Here is a 14,568-nt window from a genome sequence, read left to right as displayed (position 1 = left end):
TTTGCTAATACTAGGTAAAGATATTCCAGTTTTTTTCTTAATTTTTTTTTCTTTCCAAAAATCATAGCTTTAAGATGACAGAGCTCTTATGACAATGCAACGTGAAATATCTTCACTAGTCCACCTGATTTTTTCCTTCTTTTTCAGTAATATATTAATCTGCGTCTTTATAAAAATAGGCTTTAGACATTTTTTCAAATTTTCCGATTTGTGCTTCCCCCCCCCCTCAAAAAATTTCGCTATTTGAGATTTTAATTTCTGATACCAATTTCTGTCTAGATGTCGTCCACCATCTTTGCCGCTGAACAAACATTCTAAAATTTTTCTTTTCTCTATTTTTCAATACTTTAATACAATTTTCTAAGGATATTATTTTGTTCTTCAAATTATCAATGCATTCTTGTTTATCCTTAAACTTAGGGCATTCAGGAATATCTATATTTTCATTTGTGAGTTTTATTTCAAAATCATTAAAATTTGATTTACTATTGTCATCATCAATTTCGATTTATTATTGTCATCATAATTTACTTTCCGCACAGCATTCCATTTCAACAGTTTTTTTTTTTTTTTTGGGGGGGGGGGGGGTGGCTATCCAAACAAGCAATTTTTCTTATCATCTTCATAAACACTGCATAGAAAATGTTCTTTGCAGATTTTTCCGCTCTTCGCATTAGTAGAATCTTGTCTTTGACATTTGTGTATCCATTCTTCCGTCAAAAGCAAAACCTCATTTGGATCCTTTGGTCCCATGAAATCTCATACTTTCGTACTTCTGTAAGTGCTACGACAAGTTACTACAGGGCAAAAAGCCATATTACGTAAATGGTACTTTACAATATAGAATTTAAAATAAAAACTGACTAAAATTACATATATATTAATTATTTTAAATATATACATTATTAGAAAACAGATATATATACGATTAAAATTAATTTGGGATATGTAACCTCTAGAAAATCGTCTCGCAGCTGAATGAAACTACAGTTTTAAACGCAGGAAATCAGAACAGGTGGCATCACAGTGACGTCTGATTACTGCCTGTTAATTTTCCCCATTAGGCTCGTGTCGGCGAGGAGTCGAACACAGAAATGAGCTAGCCCTTTCTATTTATCCCTGGGTGTGTCACTGCAAACATAAAAAACCAGATGTTCATGAAATTTGCATCTCACATTCTCCACTCTCGAACCTGTCCTTCATTTATAGTGAAAGGCCAAGTATTAAAATCTTCCTCAAATGCAATCACCTGAAGTTTAAAATTTACCATAACAGAATTTCTCTTCCTGCTCATCTTTCAGACAGAAAATAAGACTAGCACAGATATCACAGATCAAATACAAGATTATAAATGAATGGCAAAAAATGTGCTAGCTTCAGGCAGGATTACCAGAGTTAAAATTATTGTTTTTGGGCATCTGGCATTTTACTTCACAGTGATTTGATTAGAATGTGGACCTCATGTTTACCTACTTAGCAACATTTTTGCACTCATGGTGACATGTCTGAAGGTCACAGAAATTTTTTTCTCCCATTTTAAGTTATATATGGGTTTTCAATTTTGGGTAAATATTTTTTTTTTAAATGCACTCTCAACTTATATTCGGAGATATATGGTACTTGTTACAAATTTGCCACCAATTTAATTATTAATCAGATGAATAAATTACAAGTGTTATATACATCTACTTTCCTATACAATATATTTTATATGCAAACAGTGTTTTTTTTTTTTTTTTTTTTTTTAACTTACATCACTCACAGCTGCCCGTAGTTTTATCTATCAGCTGAAATGACATCAAATTTGGTAGGGGGACTAATGACGGCAAGGAAAAAAAAACTCTGTGGGGAAAAAAAAAAATTAGTTCTGAAAGTTTTCAATAGGGATAAAGGTGATGTTTTTGTAGTATCCACAGATGAGAATTAGATAAATAAATAAAAGAAGAAATTTCAGTATGATACTGCTTTAAAGTAGCAAGTGAACTGCCCTAAAGGTTTACAAAGCTGATATTTCAGTGCATCATTGCACTTTAACTGCCCTAAAGGGTTACAAAGCTGAAATTTCAGTGCATCATGGCACTTTAACTGCCCTAAAGGATTAAGCAGATATTTCAGTGCTTCATGGCACTTTAATTACAGCACTTCCTCGGCAAGGGCACAGACCTCTTTCAATGCAATGATTCTTCTTGTGGATTACATACTGCATTCTGTGGACAACATTCTTGATGGCTGAATGTAACATGTCATCAGCAATGTTTAGCATAGTCGGCGATATGCTGTTCTTTAAAATCATCAAGATCGGGACCTCACCATGACAGACCTTAGATTTACACACAAGGGGTTAATACAGGAAGCGAGGAAGCCATGCAAATGGGAAAAATCAACTTATAACACTTTCTTCTGAATAGTGATGGTGCAGCAGCCACTATCCGATTAGACAAATGTGTGGTGGTGCTTCAACTAGCATAAAAGTTACCTGATCCAGGAATTGCCTCTGTTAAAGTTGCGGAATAACAGAACTAGTCAGCATATCAAGATATCTTTATAAGGCAGCAGTATAGGTCCATCATCCTGTTAAAGTAATGTTCTAAAAAATGAATGGTCTGATGATGAAATCTCCTGCAAAGCTACCTCAAACAATGACATCTGATGAATGCTGTAGGATTGCTGTAGGGGTTGTCTGGATGCCAGGTTCAAGAATTATGAGTGTTAACAGTCCTATTTAGGCAAAAATGGATTTCCATCTCCTCACATAATTTTTCTCAGCCAAGCACCATCAAGCTCCATCTTGGCAAAGAGATGTCAGAGCAAACGCCATATTTTTATCATAGTTACGGTGTTTCAATTCCTGCATGCGATTTATATTCTACAGATAGGGAGGTGGAGAACTAGTCACAAGATTTTCCATTCTGTTGAAAGATCAAAATCCAATTGCCGCACTATTCTGTGGGCACAGCTACTACCAGCAAAGGTTCCATGGATACCATCGAATGCAGTTGTGACATCAGTAACTGTCTGTTTTAATACTGGTTTTCTACCTCTACCAGATTGAACTACTACAGATCCTGTTTCTTCAAACTTTTGAATCATGCCTTTCAATGCTAAATTGATAGAGGGCCTTTATATAAGTTAAGACTTCTAAACTCACGAAGAGTGGCAGCTCCTTTTGATTGATGAAGATAAAGTAACTTCACAAGTAACGCTAGCTATGGCAAAAAGTCAGATGCATGTTGAACCCAGCTAGCTAACATTCAAAATGTCATTTGGTGTTCTTCCCTCATCTTAATAGACTGAATCACTGGTGCTGCTGTCATTTGTGTAGTTGTGCATTTGCATTTTCAAACTGTACCTGCTTTTTGTGCAAATTTTCAGCTACATAGACTACAACAATAACAAATTTCTCTCTATCAGTGACTTTTTTCACGGAATCTTTTCTCTGTTATCATCCTTAGACGCTTTACCAAATTTAGTGGTGTTTTATCTGTTAGTAACAGATTGCTCTGAATACTGTGAATTTTTTTTTAAAAAAGAAAACAAAAAAAAAATTTTTTTTTTCTTTTCATTCATATAATCTGTCTTAAATAAACAAACTACATCAAATGTGGTAATATGGATTAACTTGAAACATGAAAAACTTTAAAATTTCGCACTGTAAGGTGGCACACTTTAAAATGGACCAAACTGATCAATTTGACTTAGCAACTTTTATAAGGCATAATTTGGAAGATTAAACTAATTGTATAATGATTTTGATGTAAAATATAATAATTTAATATTCAGTTCATTATGCTAAAACTAAATTTTTAATTTTGTAATTTCCTTCCAATTCCATATTGAAAAAAAAATCTGAACAGGAACAAATTTATCAAAATGCTATTACACATGGTTAAAATATAATTAATAATTATTGTGCATATAATTACAAGAATAAATTAATAAGACATCATTCATGAATTTAAAAGAAAAACTAAATATAAATGTTTACTCATTAAACATTAGTTAAGTCTTCATAAAATGTCCTACAAATCTCTGTTATGGGTTAAAATAGCTAAAATAAAAAATTAGAAAAATTCCCTGAAAATTATTTGATAAAAAATTGAATTTGTATAATTTAAGTTTCATTTAAAAATGACAAAGTCATTGCCTTTGTTTTAAGAATTTGTCATAAAATGTTTTTAGTGACACCTTGTTTTCCTTCCAAAATTTGGTAATTAATAATTTTTCTAGAATTAAATTTGAACGAAATTACTTAAATTCAGATTAATTAAAAACTGGGAGTTTTGGAGATTTACTGGAATGAGAAGAGATGTGATGAAAAACTGAAAATATCCTAGTTTTAATGGAGGGTCAAAAGCTCTGATTAAAATAATTATTTCATATACAGTCAAAAGTCGTTAATCCGGACTCATCGGGACTTCGGCGATTCCGGATTATCGATTTTTCTGGATTATAGCTCATCAGTTTAAATCGCGTAAGATGGCATGCAGAAATTCTAAAATTAAAAATATGAAACCGTAATTTATGAAATAAAGAACAATTATGATCTAAAGGGTATCAAAATTTACAAAAAAAAAGCTTAATATTTATTTGTTTACTTTATTAAACATTTCTTTCAATGTAAGTTGTTTAAGTTGCTTCATTTTATGTGATAATACTTTCTCTTTAATTCTATAAACAGATATAATTTTTTGTTCACTTACAAAGTTCCGCTGTTCAAGTCCCGTTAATTGCTGTGCCGAGAATACCGACTAACTTGTCAATCGAAATTTTTTCGTTTTCACTAAACTCTCTGTCACATTCTTCATGTCTTTATCCATTTTTTGCAGCAATTCCACTTTTTGTTTGATGTACATCGAAACATAGTTTCGTTTTGTACGATCCTTTGGGAGCTCCAGAATCAAAAATTCTATTTGACATAATCGAAAGTTCCAGTTTACTTTTATAGTATTGCTCTTACAGTGTGCAAAAAATAATAAGCCGGATCCAATTCGAAAATTAAGGAACAACGCAATCATCAACATTAACTGAAATAGATAATTAGATAATTTTAGCTTACACTGTCCGTTATACATAAAACGCGCACGCGAAAACGTATTCTGCGCTTGTGCACACGCAAATGGGCAGTCGTAAGAGGTCTTACGCGCACGCGTAAACGCCTATGCGCATGTGTCAACGCGCCGCATGCGCAGAAAGTTTTTAGCTTTGAGGTCCGGATTATAGATCATTCCGAATTATGGGTGTCCGAATTAACGACTTTTGACTGTAGTTATTCTGACATACTATATTGTCACTGTCAAATGCTACATCTAACTAAATACATTAATTTCTGCTATGATATTACACATTTTAATTATAATTTTAAGGAAGAAATATTGTTAATAGACATACAGAACAATTTTCCCAACAGCAAACTAAGGGCTCTGGGAGTTCTGGTATTATATTACGGCTTTGGATACTTAGAGAACAGTTAGGCATTTTTTTTCTTTGTTGAAGATTTCTGCCATAGCATTTTATTTTAGTATGAAATGCATGCAACAGAATGTGCCTTCTCAGTTCAGGAAGATTTTCTGTAAACCCCTCGCAGTCTTTCCAGTGGCAATGGAGATCACCTGTACCAAAATATATATATATAAATTAAAGTGCCTACAAAAGTAAACAAAAATAATTACTTCAATCAATATTATTAAATGGCATATATCTAAGCAGTTACAATGAAATCAACAAATGATAATTTTAAAAACTTACAACATTGCTTACAATAGCATACAAAAATACAACAGAACTTTAAGCTGCATTTTTTATTCAAATTTTTAAGAAGTAGAGTGCAGCTTAAACTCGAAACAAATATTTGAACATCTTATTACTGTTATTTCCAACTTCCTACATATTCTTGAAGAAATTATCAGAAAGATCTTTTTTAAAATGTTGCATTAATAATTATTTTAATGACACTGAAAATGATGTACTCTAGTACGGCAGTGGAAATGAGAAGTAAAATTCTGTAAGTGAAGATATTGAAAGCGATGGTATATCTAAAGATGATTCTCGATAAATTGCATATTATACACTTGTGCTAAAAAAATAAGCAACAATTGCTAAGAGAAAGGGTACAAATGTAAAAAGGGGGGATTAAAACATACAGTTTACATATGAAGTAGAGGTTACACCAACAAATGCAAATAGGCAACCAAAATAAGCATAAAATGAAATCCCACAGTCACACCACAACTCTTTAAAAAAGGGCATACAGGACTTACATGCCAGTTCACAAGCAGCAATAGTCCCACATAATCAGAGACAGCAAAAGCGAAAAGTATGAATCAAAAACACCATGTGCACAATGAAATGCGTTGGAGGGCTATTGTAAGCTGGTGCAAGACAATCCGCTGTTGCGAGAGAGCTGAATGTGCATCGGAGTGTCATCAGTAGGCTGTGGAATCATTGGAAGGGATCAAAACCTCTGTAGAAGACGTTGGTCTGGAAGACAGAAAATTACCACAATCGCAGACAGTCACTTCCTATTCCTATGTACAAGATGCTGCAGATAGCTAACAGCACAATAGCTGGCAATGCATCTCTCAATGATGTAATTTAAATTTATACGGACCTCCAGTGAAAAGTCAATCACCTTCTGCAATGTTATTTCTCTTTTTTTTTTTTTTTTTTTTTTTCCAGTATAGACACATTTATTGAATATTTTACGCATTGCACTGAATGAAAATCTCAGCAAAATATGGTTTAAATTTCCATACATTTCATCTTCACCACGCAATTTCTTTGAAAAAGTTTTCCACAAACTGATGTTCTTTCTTCTTATTTCCTTCTTTCAGAAATAGTATTTGTTTTCAGTCAAACACGACATAGACAAAAGAATGTCACTTTTTTACAGTTATATTTTCACAAATTTTGTATTCTTATCAAACCATATAAAACTTTAGTTGTATCTTTCATTGGAAGTTGAAAACATTTTATTTTCTAGCTATTTTAACTGAAAATTAAGTTTTAAGCAAACCAGAGGGCACATAGTTGAGTTGAAATGTGCTTAACCTAATCTCATAGAGGAATAACACTTCTCCCTTAACATTTTCGGTCAACAGAATCTAGTATTTATTCTGCCTCACTTGGTGATCCAGTATTAATATCAGATGCAAATATTCTAAATCACATAATTTTTGCAATTTTTAAGACCAATAAACGACATATCACATAGCATATTTTTTTTTTTTTTTGGCTCTACTGTTATATGCGCCCTTAGGGTGCATATATCACCAAATGTGCCGATATGTGTTCTGCGCTGGTTTTTGGCACAATTGCGTGTTGTATGGCAACCCTGTTAAGGTTGAAAAACCTTTTGCTGGAGCGGTTTAATTGTTCGTTGGTTCATGTTGTGCGTGTTTTGATATGACCTATGTTGCAATGATAGACGTGATGCCAAGATTTCAGTCGTGGATTTTAAATTGTGTGCAAAGTAAATTTAGCATGAAAAGAAATAATGTTGGAGTTGTTAACAGGTCTTTTGTTCACGTGTGTGCTTATGTGGATCGTAGTGTATTTTTGGAATTTCTGTGGGAGTCAAGACTTTTAAAATGGAGTTTGGCATGTCTGCAATGCGAAGCTGATATGAGAACTAGGACGAAGAATGATACTTCTGATAGACTCGTGTGGGTTTGCAGTCAAATTGTTGCTGGTAAAATATGTGGGTGTCAGCGGAGTTTAAGATTTGGATCTTGGTTTTCGTGTAGTAAGTTAACGTTGAAGGAAGTTTTTATCATTACTTTCGAAATTTTGAATCAAAGAAAGACATGCGATATAGCAAAATCATGGCACTTTTGTTCACAGACATTGTGCGACTGGCGAAATTTTATTCACGAATGTATGTTGGACTTTATATGCTCTATGTCTGAGAAGATAGAGGGAAAAGATAAAGTGGTGGAAGTTGATGAATCAAAGTTCGGCAAAAGGAAATATCATCGTGGCCATCCTGTTGAGGAGCAGTGTGTATTTGGAAGTGCGGAAAGGGGGTATGGGATATTATTTTTAGTGGCTGTGCATGATAGAAATAAGGAAACGCTGATGCAGTGTATTAAACAGTGGATTGAGCCTGGTACAACTATTTTTCCGAATGGCTGGAAATCTTACAAGGATTTAGGAAAAGAAGGTTTTGAACATTTATTTGTGAGCAATAGTATAAATTTTGTGGATAGCGAGTCTGGCTGTCACATAAATACCATAGAGAGTACGTGGCGGCATGTTAAAGCTACGTTGCCTAGTTATAATCGGAAATGCGATTTTGAGTTTTATTTGGCTGTCTACATGTTTTTTTACGAAACTCAGGGATGTTTGTGGGACCCCAAAAAATCCCCTGAAACTTTTACGGACTTACTTACCGACATTTTGGAGTTTCAAGAAGGGGGGGGGCGAGAGAAATGAAAAATTACAATTATGAAGTATTAAATGACCTAATTATAAAAGTTCAATGAATTACTTTTTTTGCAAAATTAATAACCATAAATTTTCAAACATATAAACTACTACATTTTATGTAAATATTTTAAATTACCTGAATTAATTCTTTAAAAAAAATTATCTAATTTCTGCTGCTTTTTTTTATTTTCTGCTGTTTGTGGGCTTGTCTTTCTTTTGTGGTGAACTTCATAATTGCAGGAAGGTTGACTTTTATTTTCCTCATTTACAGTTGAAGAAATTTCCTCGAGAACTGCACATGCAGAGGTAGAAGCAGTTTGCTTTTCTGCTAATGTAGAAGGTTTTCAGAGACTTTTATAGGTGACTCATCTGAAATACATGTTAGTCTGCACTGCATCTAGGGAATCAATCTTAAGAGAGGTTCTATAGTCAGTGACAAGTGTATCCATTAAGTTGAATGCACTTTCCACTAATGGGCCATGAAAGCAGCTAAGGCAGGCTTTGACCAATTTAGCCAATGTAGAATACTTATAATCATTTGTGAAATCATCTTTTAAATTAAAAACTTTAGACCAATATTTATCAATTGTACACTTGACTTGATTTCCTCTTTCATCAGATGTGTAGAGCATTTCTTTGGTGATATCAATATCACTCTGGTATAACCTTATTTCAGCTTCTACTTTTGACTTTTCATTATCACTAAAAATACGGGACATAAAAGATGATAATTTTTCAAAAGCTAATATTGTACTGGTTTTACCTCTTAGCTCTGTATCTAATGCTGTAAAACTAATTAGATATGAATTTTAAGGGGTAATTTCTGTTTCATATGCTGTGCTGTATTAGTATAAGCTTTCATCAGAGAAATTTGGAATTCTTTTGCTATTGGATGATTTTTTGATAATTTCTTCAGGAGAGTGGAAGCTTCTGCACCAGTAAATATTACTTTGCCAGGTAGATGAAATTCTGGATTTTTGACATCAACCTTTAATAAATCATTATAAGATGTGCACTCTATATTTTCTGGCTTCATAAAAAAAGAGAAAAATTTTGCCATCAATTTATAATTATTGGAATGTATTAAATGAAGCATTGTTTTTTTTTGTTTGTTTGTTTCAAATAATTTAATATATGAGTTGAACTCTGGTAATACTGCTGAATATAATGCCATATGCAATAAAGTTTTGTTTTGCATAACAAATAACCCATTTAGTATTCTTTTTTTCCGAGCTAAAGCATCCTTTGTGAGTTGCTGGGAATGCAAGTAAGAATACACCCCTTCAACAATTTTTTTCTGAGCTGCAGAAATATTTCTTTTATTGTATACAGTTTCAACATAAGAAAAATAATCCCCTTTATCAGTTTTATCCAAGTAGTGAAAATAAAATGCAATAAGAGCATCCCACAGATCTTTGATTCTTTCTAAAACACATAAAATGTACACCCACCTATGGTCTGGTCTCTTCAAGGGCTTAAGTTTTTTAATGGAAAGGGATTCACAGATTTTGAAAAAAAATTTCTCTTTTACTGCAGCTTTTCATATCAAAATAGATGTCATCAAACAAATCTTCTAAGTATCTATCAAAACATGAAGCAAATTTTTTTGCACAGTTATTAGCTGTGTGACATGTGTCACCATCAATATCTAATAAGTGGGGTGCTTTGTTTGATCGTAGTCTGGTTTCAACACCCTTTTTTTTTCAACACATCGTGTTACATGAGTCCATTAATACACTAATTAAGTTTGCCCATGGAATGTTATTATCTTCAATAGTATTAACAACTGCTTTAAAAACAGCTTCTGAATTGCAAGATTCCATCTTTAGAGATGCAAAATGATGAACTAAAACTTCATTTTGATTGTTGTCATAAAACTGCACCAATATTGCCAGTATACTTTCTTGAGCATTGCTAGTACTTTCATCCAAATTTAGAGAAAATGGAGTCTCCTTTAAAGTTTTAATGATATTTTCCTTAATAGTTTTTGCGAGCCCATATTTCATCTTATAACATGCAGTAGTCCTGGACATATCCAACGAGTTTAGTGCCGTCTAATTGCGGATCAACTGTTTGCAGAGTTCAATTAAATTGGGAGCTACATTGAAAGAAAGAGAATTCTCGGTGATAAACGAAGTTATTAATACCTCTTGGCGTGCTTTTCTTGTCACTATATCCAATGGCTGAGCATCAGTCTCCAGTAAGTCATCAGTATTTTTTGAATTAGCATAATTACTTAAAAGTCATTGAATGTCTAATGCACTTTGAATATTTTATGTGCGTCACAGTTTTAGAATGATTTGTGAAAGCCTTGAATCCTTCCCCACCATACTTCAGCAGCGAGTTACAAAAAACACAATATGCTTGTCCAGCAACATTTATTTTCTTGCACCATGTACCGATGGTATCCCCATTACCATCTCTCCGTTCAATCCAATTCCACCTAAATGCATTCTGGACACCTTCTTCTAATTGTATAATATCACTATTTATATCGAGAAATTTCATAGTGAAATTCTCTTATGTACATAAATAAAAAAATATTTCAATAAACGAAACGAAAAATTTACACGTGCATCAATAAATGAAACGAAAATTTTACACAGCGAAGAAAAAAAAAAGTTGTGAAGCGATCAATGGCAAATAGCTAATACGGCGAAAAATCCCCCTTCTCTACTTATTGGCGCCACGCCAGGAGAGATAAGACCTTTGAACCCAGAGTCACGTGATCGCACATCTGGTCGAACGAAGTCTCGTCCTTTTTTTCTGCCGCGCCTACTTACCGAAAAGAATCCAGAAGAGAATGTCCGAGAACCGGGGGAATGAGTCATAACTCGCAATAAGGAAAGAACAAAAAAGAAGTTTTTTCCCCCTTTTCACGCATTATCACTGCCTTTGAAGAAAGAAAGGAAAAGTTTTCACCACACACACTGACCTTGCATTTTCTGCTTTCAAAGCAAACAAAATTACATATATCAAAATAAATAAATCATTATTATTCCTACTTCCTTTTGAACAACGATCCCCGGAATTTCCGGGTATCAAAGTTCAAAATCCCTGGAGCACAAACACCCCTGGAAACTGGAAAAGATCCTTTTAACAAATTTGTAGAAATTATAAGAACTGTTGAATGGGAAAATTAAAAATTTCTTTGTAGAGTATTTGAAGAAAGTGTTCATGTTTTTTGTTTTGGTGATGTTTGAAATTGATATTTCTGCTGCCAAAAGAAGCTTTCATTACGGTAAGTGCATTTTATTTTATTGTTTTTATTTTGTAGAATGTTATGTTCATTGTTTTTAGTATGAATTTCTGTTGTTATTGTTGTTTTTTGAATTGTCTGTAATTTAGTTTATTTGGTTGATTTGTGCTCAATGCCTAGATTGTGCATTTCATAGATTTTTTTTTAAAGTTTAAACAGAATGCTGTGTACATGGTATTTTTTTAATTTATTTTTGTTATGTTAATTTATTAAAGCGAGGTGGGCGTAGTTCGTAGATTCCTTTGCTGCCAAGATTGAGCAATTCGTAGATGTTTTTTTAAGTTAAAACATATCCCTGTGTACGTGGATTCTTGTCAAATATTTTTGGTTAGAAACTTTACATTTTTGCTATCTAAATTTTTTGTTTTTGTTTCGAATTTTTTAGCTTAAATTGTGTTTTCAAAACGTGGTTTTAGCAATTTTTGGAGACATTTTAGGCATAAAATTCAAAATGTAGACAAAAAATTTAGATAGTAATATGGCAGCATGAAGTTTCTCACCAAAAATGTTTCGCGAGAAATCTGTCGCCGTATTTGGTAACCTGAGGGTGCATATAAGAGTAGTTTCTTTTTTTTTAATCATCTGTAATAGTATGACTGAAAACTAGCCATTTGAAACATTATATGTAAAAGAATTAATATAAAATTTATATTTCATATATTTTTACTAAACGATGAGATATAATCATAACCATCAAAATGTTAGTTTATCTTGTTAAATATTTAGTTTAAAACTATGTGTTACGATGCAGTTATATTTATATGCATAAGATTTTCACTCATATGGAATAAAATGAATTCATCCAAATATTCGTCAATTTTCAATAAGCCAAAATTGAAGGAAAACAATTTCTCAAAGAACAAAATATTAAAAATTTGAATTGGTATCAATTTTTAATATTATGTTTCGATATTCCCTTCGACTTACCTTCAAATTTCTAGTTCAGACAATCATTTCATCAAAAATTTTGACAAACTGAAGTTCAAATAATAGAAACTTTAGTGTATATGCACAGTATTCATAGTTTTGATCAATTAATCATTAACGCATGAATAAATATAAAAATATTTTTATGTTAGTTATCATCAATAAAATAAATTTATGTATCAACATCTATAACATAAGCTAACAAAACGGTTCCTCAGTTTTCTACATATAATAGTAAAATAACTTTATTAGCACAAATAATTTATTTGGCATTTTGGTACTATCCTATCAGCAACAACATTTCAAAACCTTCAAAACTTTAACTGGTGAATTTTCCTTTTGATTATGATCTTAATGATGTTTTATGACATAGCATTAAGGCTGTTCCGTAATGATGTTCCTAATGGGAAAAGTACGAAGATTTTTATACATTTTCAGTTGAATTTAGATACTCGACACAAGAATACAATGAAAGTAGTATGATAATCTTATTTTACGACTTACTCTCAACTAAATTTGTAAGATGACACATCCCTAAATGAGAAATGAAACTCTCTATATCTTCCTCTAATCTTCCACAATCTTCCCACTCACAAAGCAGACTTAAGGGTTCAGCTGAAAAACGAACACATTTCTTCTTCTCTTCAAGAGAATTTGCCATTTCTATAAACATAATTTTTACCACTTATTAGGTTGCAACCAGACTCAAAATCATTTATATTTAATAAATGATGAGAGTCTCTTCATTATGAAAGCCTGTGGATGGTTATGTAAATCTATGCAGGATGCTCTTTCCTAAAACATAAGCAAGAAATAAATTATCATCAAATTCTTATAAAACTATTGCAATATGATTCAAGAAAAAATTTATTTGCAGAATATGAAGCAATGTAATGATATGAAAAAGTATTTTAAACTTCAAAAGTATATCGAAAAAAAGGCTTAATGATCACTAAGGAACATGCAATTTGATATTTCATTTACATATATTCAGTTTTGTGAGCTTATTTTACAGGCTTTTACAGTAAAGGAATGATACAAAAGAAAACAGTAAACATGATTTTTTACAAAAGGCAGATCAAGAGTGGTTTAAAAATTTACAAGACATTCAATTTTATTAGGACAATAATTTAAAATATAAACTTTCTTGGTATGAATTCATTTTCATCTGATAAAGCACTCAGGCAAATTGAGTTAAATAACATGACACACATTGAAAAAGAATCTAGGGTAGTGATAACAAAACTTCTAAGCTCGTCAAAATTTGGAAAAATCCTAGCTTAACTCAGGTGTCATGTCACACACAGAATCATCTGTTTGCCATCCCTCTGCCAAGAATGGTCTTGAATGCACCCGAGGTAAGTCAGCATATGTTGACAATGATGAAACAAATATTTTTTTATTATGCAAACTTTTGTCCCAGTTGATGATCCTGGAAACACATGACGTGTGTCACCCAAAATGGGTTTGCGTGTCATAGGTTCGCCATCACTGATCTAGGGAATAACTAAAAAATTTGAAAAACTACATGGATGCTGAGTTTATGCAATTCTTTAACCTGTTATCTTGGCTTTGTGCAGTGGTGATTTTAGTTCCAAAAATTGCTCTTCGCAAAGACAAAATAATAGGTCAAAGAATTGCTAAACTCAGTATCCATGTATACACTAACCCAGTTTCACTTAAAAAAAAAAATTACAGAATTGCACAAACTAGGCATTGCACATTCCCTTGACTTTGTTAATGTACACATTGATATATTTTAACTTAAAAGGTCAAAGGAGCACCCAATTCTAATTAGCATAAAATTTTACACAAAACATAATAAAATTTTGCTTAAGATTTGTAAAACGTTTCTGGCTAAAGCACCGCATTTGAGCCGTCTTGCCTAAACTTTTTATAGCAAAATATTCAAATGACAAGACATGCTTAAAATTTCTCAGCTTTGGATACTCAAGAGA

At 32.4% G+C, this 14,568-nt stretch overlaps 1 protein-coding gene across 2 annotated transcripts in view; it reads right to left on the bottom strand.

The window, feature by feature from the left end:
• Nucleotides 1-14,568, bottom strand: part of LOC118199922 (histone H4 transcription factor-like) — a 47,150-nt gene that overhangs the window by 32,138 nt on the left and 444 nt on the right. Inside the window, exons 2-3 of one of the 2 annotated variants that reach the window (XM_035371803.2) lie at nt 13,115-13,405; nt 5,389-5,609 (exon numbers count right to left, since the gene is read on the bottom strand). In XM_035371803.2, coding sequence (XP_035227694.2) covers nt 5,389-5,609; nt 13,115-13,283 — 390 coding nt within the window. In that variant the 5' untranslated portion in view covers nt 13,284-13,405. The remainder of the gene's footprint in view (nt 1-5,388; nt 5,610-13,114; nt 13,406-14,568) is intronic. The other variant, XM_035371804.2, reaches the window with a different exon arrangement.

The sequence above is a fragment of the Stegodyphus dumicola genome, chromosome 5 (genome assembly GCF_044657685.1).
Source record: "Stegodyphus dumicola isolate Sdum_Otavi_A_Nest chromosome 5, ASM4465768v1".
Taxonomy (NCBI): Eukaryota; Metazoa; Arthropoda; class Arachnida; order Araneae; family Eresidae; genus Stegodyphus; species Stegodyphus dumicola.
Note: the sequence above shows the minus strand (reverse complement) of the source record. Positions and strands in the feature narration are given on the sequence as shown.